The 18,261-nt window shown below is 46.7% G+C and overlaps 1 protein-coding gene and 1 long non-coding RNA gene across 52 annotated transcripts in view; one reads left to right on the plus strand and one right to left on the minus strand.

The window, feature by feature from the left end:
* ATXN2 (ataxin 2) overlaps positions 1-10,133 on the minus strand; it is a 49,451-nt gene extending 39,318 nt beyond the window's left edge. For 46 of the 50 annotated variants that reach the window (XM_086855837.1, XM_086855838.1, XM_086855835.1 and 43 more), the window contains exons 1-5: positions 9,902-10,133; positions 3,205-3,241; positions 1,545-1,604; positions 794-865; positions 427-577 (exon numbers count right to left, since the gene is read on the minus strand). In XM_086855837.1, the coding sequence (XP_086711963.1) occupies positions 427-577; positions 794-865; positions 1,545-1,604; positions 3,205-3,241; positions 9,902-10,014 (433 nt within the window). In that variant the 5' untranslated portion in view covers positions 10,015-10,133. Of the gene's footprint in view, positions 1-426; positions 578-793; positions 866-1,544; positions 1,605-3,204; positions 3,242-9,375; positions 9,434-9,901 lie in introns of those variants that run through there. The other 4 variants (XM_086855817.1, XM_086855815.1, XM_086855833.1 and 1 more) reach the window with 3 other exon arrangements.
* A 462-nt stretch (positions 10,134-10,595) lies between these two features.
* Positions 10,596-17,762, plus strand: LOC111936424 (uncharacterized). 2 transcript variants are annotated; one of them, XR_015277729.1, is made up of 3 exons: positions 10,596-11,766; positions 12,998-13,154; positions 13,334-17,762. It is a non-coding gene; the product is annotated as an uncharacterized LOC111936424 (long non-coding RNA). The 2 variants fall into 2 exon arrangements; XR_002868140.2 differs by having other exon boundaries at positions 10,760-11,800.
* Positions 17,763-18,261: the final 499 nt, after the last annotated feature.

An 18,261-nucleotide genomic window follows, 5' to 3' on the forward strand; every position in this document is an offset into this window, starting at 1 on the left:
TCTATGAATGCATGTTTAGACACAGAAGTTGCCTCAGTATAGACTCTATATATCTCAATTCTGAGAAATAATCTTTTTCCAAAGAGTTTCTGTATTCAGTCATTCTTGTATAACACTTAACATAGAAATTTAGAAAGACATTTACAAAAAATGTTTCTACCTCCCATAAAATCTATAAAATATTCTGTAAAACCACTAAAGCTTTGCTTTCCAGCCACCAAACCAACTAGTAAAAATTACTATTTTTTTTTTTTTAAATTTATACATTTCTGATTTCAGGAGGTGCTGAAGTTTTGCATTCTTTAAGAATTAAGAATCTAAACATGAACTTCAATATTTGGATCCTAAAGCATCTACTTTGAAATAATTTGAATTATAATCTTAAAACATAAAAAAAAAAAATTTTAAAAATTAAAACAAATATACCTCTTCTGGCATAATTGGTATCCATATCCTTAAAATGCACCATAACAAAGTCTGAAGACTTGAACAAGATACTCTCTAGGATGTCCTCCCGTTTTGGCCCCAAACTGGATTCTGCAGTTTTACGATGAGCAGCATCAACCACTAAATCACACTGTGGGAAATACAAACACAAGGCACTGCTTTAGTCATCCCCCACCCAAAAAATTTCCCATATTTGCAAAAAACTAGGTATTTACAATCTGTTTGTGTAAATCTAGGCATGAGCAGTAAAAATAATTCACGGTAAATATTCAAATTTTAATCAAATGTTGGTTATTTGGTATTAGGATTTTTCATGATAGGGAAGAGTCAAACTGTAAAAAATTACCTTAGGACTGTAGGTTTTAAAAACTCCTTCATATATACCACCATTTTTCACCTGTACTTCACATTTGGATCCCTAGAATGGAAGAAAAATGAAAATATAACTCTCTACCAAGATGACAAATAACATTACAGTGATTTTCTTAAACATTTGTTCTTTACATAAGTCTAAAGTGTAAAAATACAGCTCAGTTTTTAGCCAAATGTCCTCATTCAGCATCTGCCCATTTATAAATACACTGCTGTGCTCTGCAAATTCAAACAGCTGGGTGTGTATGGACAGTTCTGAAGGGGTTTAAGATGCTCACTGGAGAATATTTGGTTCTCTCAAGACTCTTGACCAGTGAAAACACACAAATCAGGTTTTGTGTAAACCCCAAATCTGTGTCTGTGTGGGTACAAATAAGGATAAAAGCTTATCCTGGCCTTGAGCAGATGTGGGACACTCTGTCTCACTTCATTCTGCCATGTCAGGGCTTCCCTTAAAATCTTGGGAGAAAGGTTTCTAATCCCTGCACACTGACTCATTTTATTTATCCAGAATCTCTCTAAAGGCAGGAAATTCAAAATACAACCAGTCCACCTAAGAAATCTGCTGTACCTCTGCAAATTAGAGTCAAACCTTTCCTAAAAATTCTATGATCCTTTAAAGCTCAACCTTGGCAAAAAGTGTTTAAAGTTTAATATTCACATCTTTATATTAGTTAACAATTCCCTGTCACTACAGGAATATTCTTCCAAATATGAAGACTTACAACAACTGATGTGAGTATGTGAACCATTCTCATGTTTGCATAGATGCCATCAAAGGAAATCTGAAAAATAAGAAAGCCATCATGAACACTGAAGAAATTCCAAAAGCCAGAACACCCAACCCAGGCTTTCATCAGTACACTGAAAAACCACAGAAACCTTGGGCAAAAATCTTACTCAGGCAAGATACATGGAATGTTTATTATTGCATATTAATATTAAACATGCCAGAGGAGATTTTCAGAGGGCTCCTGATTTTTCTCTGACCAGTTAAACATCTAACACCCTCCCAAACAAGCTAAAAATCCCAGGAGAGCCCCTAATGTCTCTCCATTAAGGAAATTCTCTGGCTGGTTGGGTGCAGCTGATCTGTGCATGCACAGATCTGAGGGATGTCAGCAGGGCTTTTGTTTTTAAACAAAAAAAAAAGCCCTGCTGGTTTAAGAACCATCAAGAGAATAAGGCACTTGCAGTGCTGCAGAAGCAAAAAGGTGTTTTCAGGCCTGCTCAACCTCATCCTTTCATCTCCCAGCCCTGATTACACACATTAACAGGAGCTAAATTGTGGAGTGCTAAGTTGCCACAAACCCTGTCATTAATTTAGTCCAAAGTAACTCAGTGCAGCACCAGGACCTACAATCCTGGCTGGGAGAGCTGGGCAGGTGTCCCCAGGCTGCTGGAGGACACATTCACCTCAGTGCAGGTGTTTTGTTGCAATATCTTTGGTATCTCTTTGTGTTTGTAAAGAAATGATAAAAAGAGCTCTTGGGATCTCACCATACTCTGAGTTTTTGAACTGACAACGTATTTTTAACTGTCAGCCACTTTTCTGGGCTGAAACAAATTTAGGGACACTCCTGTGTTCAGCACTCAGTGCACAGCACATACAGACCAAAATTTGGGGATGTTTAGTGTTTGCCTATGACCTTTTCCACCAGTTTTCCTCAAAGCTTCTTTAATTTTCCTCAAGTGTCTTGGTATCTTCAATAAACATTTATGTAAGCAAACTGCAGCCCTTTTAAATCTTCCTGCTTCTGCTCCATTCCCCAAAAATAGGCATCTTTAAAAACCAGGCCAGCAACAAATTGACAAATATTTGATTAGTGAAGTTCAAAGATTCTCTCTTTCAATCGAGATCCATTTATTTAGCTCTGATAAAATGATGTTCTGCAAGTCAAGCCACATCTAGACTCCAATAATACACAGCCATGAGAACAACTAAAGCTGCACATTGGAGCTGCTGAGAATAATTCAGCAATTTTAGGGTAAAGCTAAACAAAGTAGTTATTTTTATTTCATTAAATGCTGCCTTACTGTCATCTGTTTAAGGGAGAAGCCAATGTTAGAATTTTCAGATAGAAACTAATTCAAAATGCCTTAAGCTAAATGTTATTTATATTTACAGCTGTAATTGCAAGAAAATGCAGAATATTTATATTAGTGCAGTCAAAAGTTTAAGTGAACTTTCCCCCCCTTCACCCTCCTAGGAGACTTAAATGAAGGTGAGATGCTACTCTTTAGAAAATTGTATCTCACTCTAAAGTATCCACCCACCATGGCATCCCAAGGAAAAAATGGAGAGAATATTCCAGTATCTGCCATTCTTTTAAGTTGTTTCCTTCTGCTCTGCACTGGCACAAAGAAGAGAAACCACAAACTTACCGTAGGCTGAGGTGGTCCTTTGCCACTGCTGCGGCCTCTGGAATTAAACACACACATTGGATATGATTAAAGAACTGCTGAAACTGCTGTATTCCCTACCAAGCAAGAATTCCAAACCCATCTTAATTTAGGGTTGAGAATAGGGTTGGGAAAACCAGCATTCCCAGAGAGCAGAGCCTGACAAGGACCCACTGGGTTTATCTCCAACCTGCTGAGCTACCAAGTGCCATCAGCACGCAGAAGATAAATTAAAGGACAAAATTAAGAAAATACTAAGCTTATAAGATCAGAGTAAGAATAAAAGAACAATCCTGTGACTAAAGAAAATTCCAAAAGTTTATGGCACACAAAAGCAGGACCCAGATCAGGCTCAAGCTCTCCACAGCAGAGGGTCCCCTCCTTGAGCCAGGAGGCTCCAAATGCTGTCACGGTGTCACCCAAACAAGTGACCCTGCCACAGAGGAGCCCTGACTGTGAGGCTCTACCTACACAGCTCATTTCTAAATGCTCTCACAACCCTGCTAACACAATAACGCTGTCCACTGCCCCAAAAACACCAGCTCTTCCTAATGCCAAGCTGTCACTGTGTAGCACTCAGGACCCCCTGCACACTGAGAAGGGTCAGTCTGTGCCCTCCACCCCAGCCCCAAAGCATCCCTGCAGTTAAAAAAGTCCCCAACAGCTCCAATTCTTCAACTCCACTGGTGTATTTTAATTCTAAGTGCCTCCCTTGTACTGAGAAGTCCTAGTTTCAAATACTCCTCATAGTGATTTAGATTTGTGTTATGACTTCAGGAGCTCTCACTGTAATGTGAGGCAAAAATAAATCTCCTGTTCTATTAAAAAAACCCTCAATTTTTTAAATAGACTCACCTTACTGACACACAACCATTTCAATAAAGACACCTGAAGAATCATGCCTGGTGTTATCTAAACAACACTGGAATCTAAATCCAACTGGATGGCACAAAACCATGGAATGGCTGGGGTTGGAAAGGACCTTAAAGATCCATCCTCACCCCATGAGCAGGGACAAATTCCCCTAGAGCAGGCTGCTCAGAGCTCCTGAACACCTTCACTAGATGCCAATTGCATTCAAATGCTTTTAAAAACACCAAGCTGGGGCTGAATACAACCTACCCCCAAAAATAACAGGCCCTTCTAAAAGAGAGCTCCCAGGGTAGTCAAAAAAACCAAAGGAACTTCTTTCAGTGAACAGAAATAACCCTTCAATAAATTCTGCCGAAATAAGCAAAGCCATCAGAGAGCCCTGAAAGGCCTTAATGAGGAAAAAATGAAAAGCCACTAAACTATCACCTGACTAATTTCCAACAAGCTTCTGCAACACAACTGTGGTGTCAGAGCATCACACATGCTGGGGGCATTGCCTGATGGCAGAACTGCAGATTTACCCAGCAGGCAATTTCAGGATATTGCAGAGTGCTAATCTCACACACACAAAAAAAAAGCTCTAATGCAAATATTCTTTATTTAACTACTCATCAGTCTTAACTTTCCGTAGGGCAGCTTCACAATACCAGGCTTGCTCTGGAGCAAATCTCACCATTTACCAAATCTGACATTTGTTAAATGGCCTCCAAGAGAATTGAAGCCTTGTGAATTTGGAACAGCATTTTTGCATCATATTCAGACCCTCATCTTTCTGAAAGTCATTTCACCAGATGTGGAACCCCCACATCAGAGGCACAGCCCAGTTTGACTTGTCCTTCTACTACAATCAAAAATGTGACCATCATGGTCACGCACAGAACTTGGCCAAAGTCAAACAATTTTACCAGTTCCATCTGCTGCTCTCATCGATTTTAGAAGATCCCCCTTCCTCCATCAGCTATAGATCAAAAGTGAAAGAGTTTTGTGTCTTTGCAAGAGAAACCACTCCCATTTTTACTGACCAAGTATTCTTAGACCTGAAATAACTAGGTTGTTAGACTGGGCAGAAAGTTTGAAGTATTCCCTCTAAGCATCAACCCAAGAATTCTGGATTTTCCATCTCTTACCACATTTCCAAAATTACTGTTCCTACCCACACTTCTTCAAGAAACAAACTGATTGTGCACATCCACATCAGCAAGAAGTGCCAAACTCTACATCAACCAAGAACTAAAGCAGAAATTCTCTGATCTATCAGGTCTCTTTATAAATCTTGTGTTTTCCAACTAAAACTGCTAATCACAAACCATTGGGGGGGAAAAAAAAACCCCAACAAAAATCCCACATTCACCAAGATGAAAAAAAAAATTTACCATTTGTACCAAGCAACAATTTAACCAAAAATGTATCTTCTGCTAAAACCAAGGCCATCAACTTGAGTTTCATATTCCAATAGATGAAAACTCAAGTTCAAACTATCATTTGACACATCTGAAAAAAAAAATCCCAAAAAACTCAGGACCTTTACAAAAGCCAAAGGTGGATGGGTTTTGCCAGATGTTTAACATCATTTGGAACAGGAGAGTAACACAAAGAAATGGAGGAGGGGGGAATCTAAGAAATCTCAGTAGCAATTTGGCACTGCTATCTAAAACCCCATTTACATTAGGGTAAATATGAAAAAAAAAAAAAAAAAAAATAAATTCATTATGCATTGCAGATCTGTGGTTAAAGGTAAACCTGGGTGAAGACAGGACAGCCTGGCAAAATCCAAGCTGGAAACCATTTGCTTTGGGGTAGCAAAGTCACGAACTCAGGACAAAGTAATGACTGAGCAATTCAACCTAGCGCCAACTCCTTGGGTCCAGCAGTTACATCCCAAGAGGCAAAGTCTCCATCAAGGCCCAAAAGCTGCACTATAAATGTTTTTTTCCCAGCAGCAACTTGCACATTTTTTTCTATTTTTATGAGTATTTCCTCAGCATCCCTCACCTCCCTCTTTAATGTTTACATGCCAAGCAGAGTGTTTGTATAAGCAAAACAAGGTCACGCATTTGTGTTTTCCCAGTTAATGCAAGGGAAACAAAGTCGCTCCTGGATGGGAAAGAAAGTCTCCAGTTTTCTCTCCAGCAGCATCTTCACTTTGAAACTAAGAAATAAATGCAGCCACACTGCAATTAATGTCTGGAGTGAAAATGCAGTGACAAAGACCTGAATTTAAAGAGGGTGAATGGATGTTTCTGGAGCACTGACTGACATTGTTGCAGCTTGGAAAACAAATTTACAGGGTACTCTAAAGAACTTTAGTGCAGAGAGCTGGCAAAGCTTTTCTTCTCGGGGAGAAATCTGAAGTGCAAGGTTTTATTTCAGTGCAGTGTTTGGCTCTATAAAGTCAAATGAATCGAAGATGTCAAATGAAGATTATGCAAGAAGACCTGCAGCTTTATTTTCTGCAGTTTTTTCCCCCAATACTGACACCAGTAATGTCAATTTGTATCTCCACACCGGGTGACAGCCTCTACCCCATCTGGATGTGTAACAACCTGACCCAAGTCTGGCCCAGTGCACATCTGGAACCTGTTGATGAGCTTAGTCATTGAAGAACCTTCACAGGCATTGCCACAAATCAGTTGTTATATTAAAAGTTATTCAAAACCAGGGATGTAACACCACCAAAAGTGCATTTACAGTGATAAGAAAAGAGACCTGCAGGTTAACCAGTCATTCTGCTCAGCAGTTTAGCACAGTTGCACTAAAACCCACACAAAGATGTCAGAACCAGCTGGAAAATCTCTGACTGGCACGTGTGATCAGAACTCCAGAACAGTCACTGCCCTCAAATTCCAGCACCTTGGCACTCAGCATTCCCCTTTCCCTCCATCTGAACAGGATGACCACCCTAAAACCTTCAGTTAGGCTCTCAAGAAAGGGATGTCAAGGAAGAAGGAAAATACATGGAGGCAAGAAGTTTGTGTCATTTGCTTTTGAGACTGAACCACAGGGTGGTTTCAGTTTTAGCTTTTTGATAGGAAAAAAGCTATTTTTAAAGGACAGTAACTCGGTGTATTCTTACAGGACTCCCAAGCCCAGTTAGGCAAGCAAGTTACCAAAATGAAAAATCCCTTCTGCCACAATTGTAGCAAGACAAGAAACATCCAAACCCTGACTCTGAGGTGTTTTGCCTTCAGATAAAACAATGAGGAAAAACTAACAACAAAAAAAGGATGAAGAGATGGAGAAAGGCTGAGATAGATGCAACTTGCAGCTAGAGGACAGCTAACCCTCCTGTGCTTGCATAACAGCAAAACTCCACTCAAACACAGAAAGTAGATGTTAGATAATGTTCTGATAGCACAGGGAGCAAGTTTGTGAACCAAGTCTACATTTTCCCTAATTACAGCTCGCTGTGCTATTGGCATCTCCCCTGCAGCCCAAGCCCATCTGCCATAATGCACATTAAACAAACAGCATTTCACTCGGGGCCTCTTTTATAATAAAGGTATTAATCCTTCTTTTTTATCACAAACACCTTCAAGGATGCCTTCATTTCTGATTTTTTCCCTTTGTCTAAAAGCAATTAATAGTGTAGTAAAAAACCACTGGAATGCCTTGGTTGTTGACACAGGATTTTACCTTTCCTAACCTGAAATACAGATGTGCAGCAGGATGAACCCATGGAGACCAAGGCAGTGAGTAGAGCTGACCCTTCCCTCGTGATCAGAGGTAGAAGGACAAGTGCTCAGCCCAATTCTTCCAGTGACAAGCCCACAGCAGAAAATTAGGCCCAGGACAATTAATTATCAATGAGTTTTCTGCCCAAACTAAGCTTTCAAGAGCAACTTAGCCATGAAAAGTAGTATTTTTTCTCCATGGGAATGTTAGTGCTGTAGGGAGACAAACTGCTGGGCACAAAGCTTGGCATAAACTGGAGATGTTTAGGTTTTTATTGAAGAATATAACGCATCAAATTGATAGCAAGATGCAGGCCACCTGAATTCTCATTTTTCTGAACAGAAAAGCCACCGAGCTTTTCATTCACGTGGCCAGATTTACAGCATGGAACCATCTTTGAATTTGCACTCCCCAAAAGGCCAAGGACAGCTATAGGGGAAGTTCTCTGAAGGTGTTCCATGGGACTAATTTTACATCCATTCAGAAATAACTTGAAAAATTAAGAAAGAGCATGAACACCTCTGAAGGAACATGTCAGTTGTTCAGCAGCCCCACCAGAGCTCCCCAAGGAGTTCTGAAGTGGAATTGATCCAACAGAACCAGAAAGGCAACACTGGCAGGAGAAATCCAGTGGTTTTATTCTTAAACTTTGGAGAATTTGAAGCTCACGTGCCCAAATCTATGGGGGCAAGCACTTGCCATCAGGCTGAATTTCAAAAAATAAGCTGGAGGTTTTGTTGCCCTTCACGTTAACCTCTACAGTGCCACTGTGTGTTGGCAGGGACAGAGCCCAGTAAATATCATGTCCCACCTAATGCCATATGTAAAAACTATTAAATCGGTGCTCTGAGCTCCTGAGGTATTGTTGTTGTTATTTATTTTGTCCTTTTCAACCCTTCCAAAGCTCTTCCGCTTCCAGTCCCACTGGCTGGGAACAAAGTAAAACCCTATTTCCAGTGATGTCCAACAATGGGACCACTGTAAATTCTGTTTTATTGCCAGTGCACAAAACCGAGTGGGAATAAACGTCCAGCTGAAGAGGAAGATGAATAAAACTCGAAATGAAACTGCTCTGAGTGACTGTGACCTTCAGAACTGTTACCATCCTGCTCTCATCGTTTGTTATGACCCCCCCACAGCCCCGGAAAAATTCACAGCACTACAGAGTTTATTATTTGGAGGGGAAGAAAGGGGGAAAAAAACATGAGTGGATTTTGCGTGGCTAATGATCTGAGAGCAGGAGCAGGATCAATCTTCCAGAGGCAGCGAGCGTGGGGCGGGGGGAGGCGAGGAGAGGGCTCAGCCTCTGCAAGATTCCTGCCCCAAAAATCTGGGAGAAAGCGAGGCCGCGCTTGGAGCCACCATCCAGCGGCGCGGCGCGGCCCGCCTTCCCGCGAGAATTTTATTGCGATTTCCATTATTATTTTTTTTTGAAATAAATAAATAAATAAGTAAAATAAAAATAAAACCGCTAAAGAATACATATACACGTATATCGTTAAAAAAAAAAAAAAAAACGATCCCTAGATATTAAAATAATTTTTTTTTTAAATTCCCCCCCCACCACCACCACCACACACACCCCACCCCCCCCTCCCCACACCCCACCTCGGGTGAGCCGAGGGCGCTGCGCCGCCATCGCGGGGCCGGATCGCCGCCCCCTTCCCCGCCCGGGCCGCCCCCCGGCCCCGCCGCCATCGCTCGCGGCCCTTCCCGCGCCGGCCCCGACACGTGCGGCCCGCGCCCCCCGCTCCCCCCGCTCCCTCCTCAGCAGGCGGGTCACGTCGGCCCGGGGGAAGCGGCGCCCCCCGCCCCGGGCCCCGCGGGGGGCCGAAATGGAGCCTCGGCGCCGTGCCCTCCCCGCGCCTGAAGGGCACCGGCCGCGGCCCGGCCTCGCCCCGGCACTGCGGAACCCCCTCGGCGGGGCCGCGAGCGCCGCGCCCGCCGCCATCGCGGCCCCCGCCCCGGCCCCGCCATGCTGCGGGCCCCGCGCCCCCCCTCCCCGGCCGCTGCCGCCGCCGCCCATGGAGGCCGGTGCGGGGCGAGGGCGGGGGGGCGGCGGGGGCGGGCGAGCGGCGCCCGCGCCGGGCCCGGGGCCGGAACCGGGGCCGGTCCCGCGGCACTGCGCACCCACCTGCCCATGTTCTGCCTCCCCGCGGCTGACGGGAGGCCGGGGCCGCCGCCGCCGGGGGGCTTGCGGTTGTTGCCGGCGGGCTGCGCCGCCGCCGCCGCTTGCTTGAGGGACATGGCGAGGAGGGAGGGAGAGCGCCGGGGGTCGCGCCGGGCTGGGTGCGCTCGGCCGGTCCGCGCTGCGCTGGCGGGGCCGGGGCGCCGCTGGCTCGGCCGGTTGCTCCCAAACAGTGCGAGCGGGGCGGAGGGAGCGGAGCGCGGCGCGGATGGATCCGCGGGGGGGGGCGGGCGGCGGCCGGGCCGCGCCGCGGGGCGAGGGCAGCGGCGGGGCCGGGGGGCGCGGCGGCCACACCCGCGGGCTCGGGGCACCCCCGGGGGGCCGGCGGGGCGCGGCGGGGCTGCGGCGGCGGGCGAGGGGCGGGCGGCGGCGCGGACTCTTTACGGGAAGTCGGAGGGCGCGGCGGCGGTGCTGCGGCGGGTGAAGGGGCGGGGAGGGAGGGGGGGACACGTGAGGCGGCGGCGGCGCGGGACGGCGGCAGCGCCCGCCCGGCCCGGCCCGGCCCGGCCCTGAGGCCCCGGCAGGGTCGGGGGAGTCCCCTCGCCCTCTCAGCCCCCTCCGTGCCCGCTGGTGACACCGGGCGGGTCGGCCCTGCCGGTCCCCGCGGGCACCGCTCCCCGCGCTGCGGGCCCGCAGGCCGCGGCCTGGTGGGGCCCGGCCGCGCTCGCCCCTCCCCGGGCCCCAGCGAGCGGTAGTGGGAGGGCGGCGGGCTCGGACCGCAGCACATCGTTCAAAAGAAACCAAGCGTCGAGAGACAACGAAATGGAGGAAAAATGGCCGAGTGCCGGCCGGCTGTGAAAGGCCGGTGGAGGACGCGAGGCCCTGCCGAGCTGCGGAGCGGCTGCTGCCCTGATCCGCAGAGATCCGGAGCCGTCGCTGCCAAACACGTCCCTGCTCCTGGGGGAAAGCAAGATGGGGCCGGAGGATGGCTGCTTTCCCTGCAGTGCCCCTCCATCTTACAGATTTCGGAGCAGTCAGGGCTTCCCCTCGTAGTAAAGAAATCTAAGTTTGCGTTGCGCTGATGGATAAAATATTTAAGCTCAAGATGCCGCTTCTCCCCTCACTCCATGTTACCTGCCCACCATCACCAGGCTCCCTGCAGAAATCCAGGGTGCAGTGGCTGTGTGTGGAACCTGCTTGGTGCAGAGTGGGAATTTCACTAAACCAAAACCCATACACAAAAATAAAGCCTGGTCTGTCCTATTAAAAAAAAAATAAAAAAATAAAGAAAATGCACATACAGGATTAGTAAGAGCAGATGCAACTTGAAAACCAAGAGCTAAATTGATTTATAGCCATGGTTACTCGAAATGCTCAGAGTTTAATCTATTCATAGAAATGCTCTAGAAATCCCACAGGATTCCAATGGAATAAAAAGGAGCAGTGCTCTTAGGCAGGCATTATTTATACACCTTGCTCCTAAAGCAACAGCTTTCTCATGCAGTTGGAAGAGTTGTGGGTGGCAGCACACAATGGTAAAAGGATAACAAATATTGAACAGCTTTCTTAAATTAGCATTTTCCTTACATTTTACCTTTTAAACTGATTGTTTTGTTTTACCTCACAGGCCCAAGTAACCTTGTGGTTAACATTTTATGAGCTACATGACAGATCCTACCCAAAACGGGCTCAACATGAAGAATTTTACCAGCAAAAAACCTCTAAACAGAGCTGGTGATTTAAGGAAATTACATTTTTAAATCCTTTCAGTGAACTCATGAGACGCGTCACTGTTTCACAGCCACGGAACTGTGTGAGAACGACTGAGGATTTCTGGAGCCTGAGAGACATCAGCACCTGCAGAGCCAAAGGTTACCACTGGCACCAATTTTGGGAGCATTTACTGTAAGAGCAGGAATTTGGTTCACTGTATGTGATGGGATAAATAAATCTCTAAGAGCAGCCAAGAAAAATCCTTTATATATATTTGTGTAAAACCCAGTAGCATGAAAAAGCACTTCACCAATGTAAGACAATATATAACAATATAGTAGTAGTAATAATAACAATAATAATAGTTGTAGTAGTAGTATACAATAATTTATAAAAGTATAAAAAATAGATAGAGCTGTTAAAGAGTGCCCAAAAGAGGCTATGAAGATGTTGAAGGGTCTGTGCAGGGCCAGAAGTTGGACTGGATGATCCTTATGGGTCCCTTCCAATTCAGGTTATTCCATGTTTCTGTGAACCAACCTCTTTAGGCTGCTGTTTATGAGTTCTACAGCTTTTGGTTAGTCTTGAACCTTGAGCAACTCTGAAAAGGAAGTTGTTAATAAAAAGCACAAGGAAGTCTGATAAGAGAGAGAGTATAACCCATCCAGGTCACTTAACGTGGGGTTTTTAGAGGACATCACTTCAATGCTTTTCCAGCTTGAAATGTTCACAGCTCACAGCAGTGGCTGAAGGTTAAGAGCCATTAAAGCACCTGCAGCAGTTTGAAGGGGCTGTGGGGCGAAGATGGAGCCCTTGATAGTCAAGAATGTCACAAAATACAGAAACAAATTCCACAGGCAGAGACAGTTTCTAAGACATGATGTGAACACACTAAAGTACATTTTAGGGTGACATTATGTGCTCAGAAAGCAGGGTATGAATAGGCTGGTGTTCACATCCTCAGTAATGACTCAAGAGCAGTTGCAGTTTGACTTGTTTTCTCCTTCAATGTATTCTTTGTTTTGTTAAGCTCTGTTTGGCTTTCGTTGTGCCCTCCCTTTTTTCTTTGTTGAGCATCTTTATAAAAAAGCAGATTAAAAGTAAATATAGGAGTGATCATTTGAAATAGCTCAGCAATGACCACCAGAGAAGCTGCAGGGTGGTTTCCAGTGGCAGCCAGCTTTTCCAGGGATACTGCTCTGCCTGTGTCTGCAGTGAACTCCCCAAATTCCCAGTGTGATGGGGTTGACTGCAGTTAGGGCACATCATTCCCTCTACTTCCCAAATTTGCTGTTCTTGATAGCCCACCATTCCCAATAGTTATTATTTTATGGCTTGGTTTTATTAATTTCTCACCCTTTTGTTTTTGCTCTTCCCCACCATTTATAGCTGCCATTCTGGATGTCAATGATGTTGTGACAAAGAACAGCCAACAGTGGATGTGATGGTTTAGCTGGAGAAAAATTCAGGATTCAGTCAAGAAAGAAAGGAAACAATTCCTGATGGAGAATCATGTTCCCTTTTGCCTCTCCTGTCCACGATCCAGGTTAGAGCTGCTCCTTTCCAGTACTGCTGTTTCCACCCAGATGTGTGACTAGATGTGCAGGCTGTATTTGCATGTGGAGATGAATGAGGCTGATAATAGCAGCACTTAGCAGGAAGTGCCGTGTGATGTAACATTTCCTTGATCTAACCTGCTGTTCTTCTTGTGCTCCCTTCCCTCAGCTACCCAGGGTGATCCTCAACAGCATCCAGCGAGGATGCCTGGGTACACAGGGACAGCAGCACGGGCACAGGGGTTTACTTTGAGCAAAATCAGCTGCTGGGGAAGCTCAGGGAACTGAGCTTTTCCACACAAATGTTTTCTCTTCCCTGAAGATTCAGTTTTTCAGTGCCATTATCCCCACCCCTCTTCTCGGAGGGTAAAGCTCTGTGGACAGTGCTGTGAGCACGGGGATCTCCGAACACTTGGAAGAATATTAAGAGAACAAATCAGGTGCTGTGACACACAGGCAGCACTTCCCAGAGAGATACGATGTAGCTCGTCAGCAAAGCTGCTCTCAGTTCTGACTGATGACACACCCCTGGCCCGACCAGAATTGGTACCACAGCAAAACCAAACCCCAAATTCCAAACCAACCACGTGGGACAGCTGCTGTCACCTCTGCCTTTCCCCCCCACCCTGATCTTCCCATTGCCTCCAGCTCCCAAATTCACAGCTCAGCTGTGAGCAGAGACCAGCTCCCATCAGATGCAGTTTTTGATCTGCACATGCAGTTTTATTGCAATTTCTTCCCAATTCTCAGCCCTGCAGCTCAGTGCAGCCAGGGCATGGATGATGGATGTCCCTGCTGGGCCATGCATCCAGCTGCTTCTCCTGCAACCAAAAGGAGATGAAGGAAAATGCTGGTGTCCACAGAGCTCTGGAGGGAGGCATGGAAGTGCCAGAGCTTGTGCACCCATAATCAACACTTGAATGACCCTTGCTCTCAATTTCCACAGGCCTTGGACATGACAAGGGCATTTCCTTCCTCAGCCAACAAAGCTCCAGGATCAATCTGACAAAGCCATGGCTCTGCAGCAATTGTTGGGACAGGGCTGCAAACTGGGAGACACCAACCCTGCCCAGCAAAGCGCCAGGAAATCGTCAACCAGGCTCTTTATGCCTTTAGATTGCACATTTTTAGGAAAGGGAGGGGGGAACCCAGCCTGGCTCCTGCTAAGCAGCAGCAGCAGCACACAAAGCAATCGTTATGCCAAGATTTAGCTGTTAAATCCCTCAAGATCTGGTGCTCACACAGCATAAACAACCTTTGCCTCCCAGCCTGGCCGAGCCATACCTCCAGGTTTCTCAGCACAGCCACACAGACCCTCCCATACCCATCCTCTCCCCAGCCCTTCGCTGAGGCTGCCGTGCCAACAAGAAAGCCAGTTGCCATGGCATTTTTTCCCCCTACAGACAGATGTCCATTAAAAACCAAGTCAGCCTCAGGTTTGCTTCACAGAACAGCTTTCAGTTATTATTACCAGCCCACAAGGAATTTCCACTGTAGCCCTTCACCTCAGATATTTCAATGCACTTCAGGATTAATCCCTGGGGATTAGAAGGAAACTACTACAGAGCAGGCACAGGTACGTTCAAAGGACAAATTTAGGATTATGATTGTGGTTTATGTTTTTGGCAGATGACAACCACATGACTGTGTTTGGAAAGGGTTGAATTTGTTACCTCTGGTGCTCTTTCCCCTGTTCACTGTGCTAAAATCATCAGGAAAACTGGAAATGAGACATGAAACTTTCCCCTCCTCTGGGATGTCTCACCTGGGGCTCAGATCTGGGATTTGGCTTCAGGAGGAACCTGCCTGTCCTGGACAGGGACATCCAAGGCTCCATCCATGGAGAAGGGACTTCCAGCAACCACATGGCTCAAGGAGCGATGTCTTCTTCCTTGGCCACATTTTTATTTAAGAATGGAAAAAGGGATAAATGGATTCCATACTCCCTCTTAGCCCATCCTGGGGGCCAAGGCCCTGTTGGAAAAACAGAGAAGTTTCCCTTGGGAAAAACAGAGGAGCTTCCTACTGCAGTGCTGGCAGTGCATCCCCAGCATCTCTGCAGGGATGGGTTTGGAGGGAACAGTCAGGTATTTTTTTTGGACTCCAACAGTGCTGAATGTGTGAGGATTAGACACTGAAATTTAACTGCACAGTGAAATTAGTTTTCCTTACTTAGCACTGCAGTGCTAGAAATCCTTGGTGATTTCCAGGGAGGGATCTCCCCTCTCACATCTGGCTCTGAACCTGGCATGGCTTCCACACCGTTCCCTGTTTAAGTTGTGGCACTTGGGAAGCCTCAACCTTCTGAGATTTTGGAGCCACCATTGCAGCTCAGAGCCCTGCATCCAGGCTGGCTCGCAGGGAGATTTCCACTGGAGCCTGGATCTTTGAGGGAGCCAAGTGCCACAATTCCAGCTGCAGGAATGACAGCTCCTCATGGCTCTGGGAAACAGCAGGGTCTGAGCACACCCCGGCTGCAGGGAATCAAGGGAACACTCCCTTCCAGGCTCTCAGTCACTTCCCAAGGCAAGACATTTGGATTTCTCCTCTCGGTTACAGCAAGCACAGCTGCAAATATGATCAAAAATATCTAATCCTCTTAACTGCTTCTGCAGTTTGACTCGATTGCTGCAGAGGAAAATGCTGTGATTGCAGAGTGCTGCCTGCATTCCCACGTAAGCCTCAGCTTTTACACCATTGATCATTCCTCCACATTGATTCTTTGGAAGGAGGAGAAGGTGTTTGGCTCCTTGTGATGAAGCTGAGGGAGTTTTTAAGGAAGGGTCAGAAACCAGGAGCTCCCAGATCCCAGGGCAGCACCTGGCTCTTGGTGCTCCTTCACTGAACAAGCAGAATCCAGCTGGGATTTCTTCTTCACGGGAAGCCAGAGCACTTTTGGAAGCTCCCAAGGAGGACTGCTTGGGAAAAGTCCTCTTTGCTCCTTGTGCAACCCCTGCACTTGCAGAGGGAAACTCTTGGCACAGCTGTGCTTGGACAAGACCATTTGGCTTCCTCTCCATCAGCACGGGGCCTCCAGCTGCAGCAGCATCCCTGTCTCCTGTGCATAACTGGATAACTCCAGCTCACCCATCTCGCTTGGCCACATCTCCCACTCAGCCCCTCCAGCCCTCACAGGAGGTTTTCCAGCTGGGACTCCACACAGACCACGGATTCCAGCCAACAGCACCAGGAGTTTCTCCAGCCTAAGTTAATTCTTCTTGGGCTAAGATTCCCAGGAGTGCAGAGGAATTGTTCTGGGAGATCTAGTCCTGGTGTAGATGTTATAAGGATTTATTGTGGGTTTGGTTTAGTTTTACAGAACTCTGACAGATCACGAAGCTGCTTTGGAACTTCACTCACACCTGTAAGTGGGGGGTCTCCCAGCACCCCAAAGAGGAGCCCACACAAGTGGGTTTCCTTCACCTGTTTAAACCTCTCTGCTGTACATGGTAAGAGCCTTTTTTTCCCCAAGGAATGTTCCACATCAGTAGAGACTGATAAATATCCCAAATAACATAAAAACGAGGGAAGAGGAGACTGGGAGGCAGAGGCCTGTAAATTGTTGTCAAAAATATCATCTTTGCATCCAGAAGACCAAGGTACGTCCCACACTGACATTGTTCTCCAAGGCCATTGCCACCACACAGGGACACAGAAAACAAGCAAGAAACCAGCTCACTGCAGTCTGTCTCCAGGAAAAATCAGCACAGCCCAGGATCTCAGGCTGGGAATAAAACATGTGCTTAACACAGCTCATCCTCACCCACTGCCTTCAGGCCCACAAACCCAGAGAACCTCTCCAACCACCAAATCAGAACATTACTGAACCTGCGAAGACCAAAATCTCAGTTTCCTGGTGAGCTCAGAGCTTAGCTCCCAGCAGCAGCAGCAACAGCAGCAGCAACAGCAGCAAAACTTTCCATGGCTTCCCAGCCTCAGCACAGCTCAGGAAACCCTCCCCAAAGAGCCCCCACCTACCCCAGCTCCAGCTCCAGCAAGGCAGCCACCCCCCAGGTGCAGCAGCTTTGGAGGAGCTGTTGGCCCTGAAGAAGCTTCAACAGGGCCCAATTTCCTGGTGGGGAAGTAAACATTGTTCTCCCGGAGGTGTTTGATGTTTTTAACCAGCTTGGGATGGAAGGAGTTTGACTTTCCAGCTCCCTGGGAGAAGGTGGAAGGAAACCATGCGAGTGTGTTGAGGTTTGTTGTCTAACTCAATTAACCAATTACTTCCAGGTCAAGAAAGGGCAAAGCTATAACTGCTCTTGCTGCTATAAATAATGTTTGCTCAGGGGTGGTGCAGGGGCAGGAAGCTGTAGGTGTGGGGTTTTCACTTGGAATGAAAGCAAATATCTCCAATTGCTTCCTGCTACCAGCAAACCTGTCCCTATTTTACTGTTGCTCCTCAGATTCTGGGGTGAACCCAAGCACAATTCAGGCTGGGGGAGGAAGACACAAATATCCCTCCTGTGCTACAAAACACACCCCAAACAACACTGGCTGTCCTGGTGTGGGATCTCCTTTGGAGCAGCTGGATGAGTTTGCCTTTAAGACACAATTATTAGACCAAAATGCCCATTTATGTAAAAAAAAAAACAAAACGGGGGGAGGAGATTTTGGGGAAATGGATGTGAATTTCTCAGAGTTCAAACGAGAACAGACAAGTCAGTTGGTGCAGATCAAGGCAGGAATTTTCCAGTGGGCCATAGGGAATTGGGCTTCAGGGGAAAGGTAAAGGGAGTCGGGAGCAGGTGGTGGGACAGCAGAGTAGCCCCTGCAGAGTGGCTGTGGATCTTTGCCTCGAGGGGACTTTGTGTCCACTCTGCTCACGGCACTGTGCGAGGTTTTCCTTGGGCACAAGCCAGAGATGTCACCTCACCCAGGACTTTGGCTCCTCTGCAGAGTGGTGGCATGGAGGGGATTAATTGTTATTAAGGGACAGGTTCTCCCCAGGGGACAAAAAATGAACGAGATCCTGGAACCAGAAACAGCAATATCGGATGTGTCACCCCAAACTGCCACCCCAGCTTTGCCATGGCTCAGGTGGAACATTCCTGTCATGGAGCAGTGACAGTCCAGCCCTGGGCTCCAGCTCACACC

This window comes from Cyanistes caeruleus, chromosome 18 (genome assembly GCF_971803275.1).
Source record: "Cyanistes caeruleus chromosome 18, bCyaCae1.hap1.1, whole genome shotgun sequence".
In the NCBI taxonomy this organism is placed as follows: Eukaryota; Metazoa; Chordata; class Aves; order Passeriformes; family Paridae; genus Cyanistes; species Cyanistes caeruleus.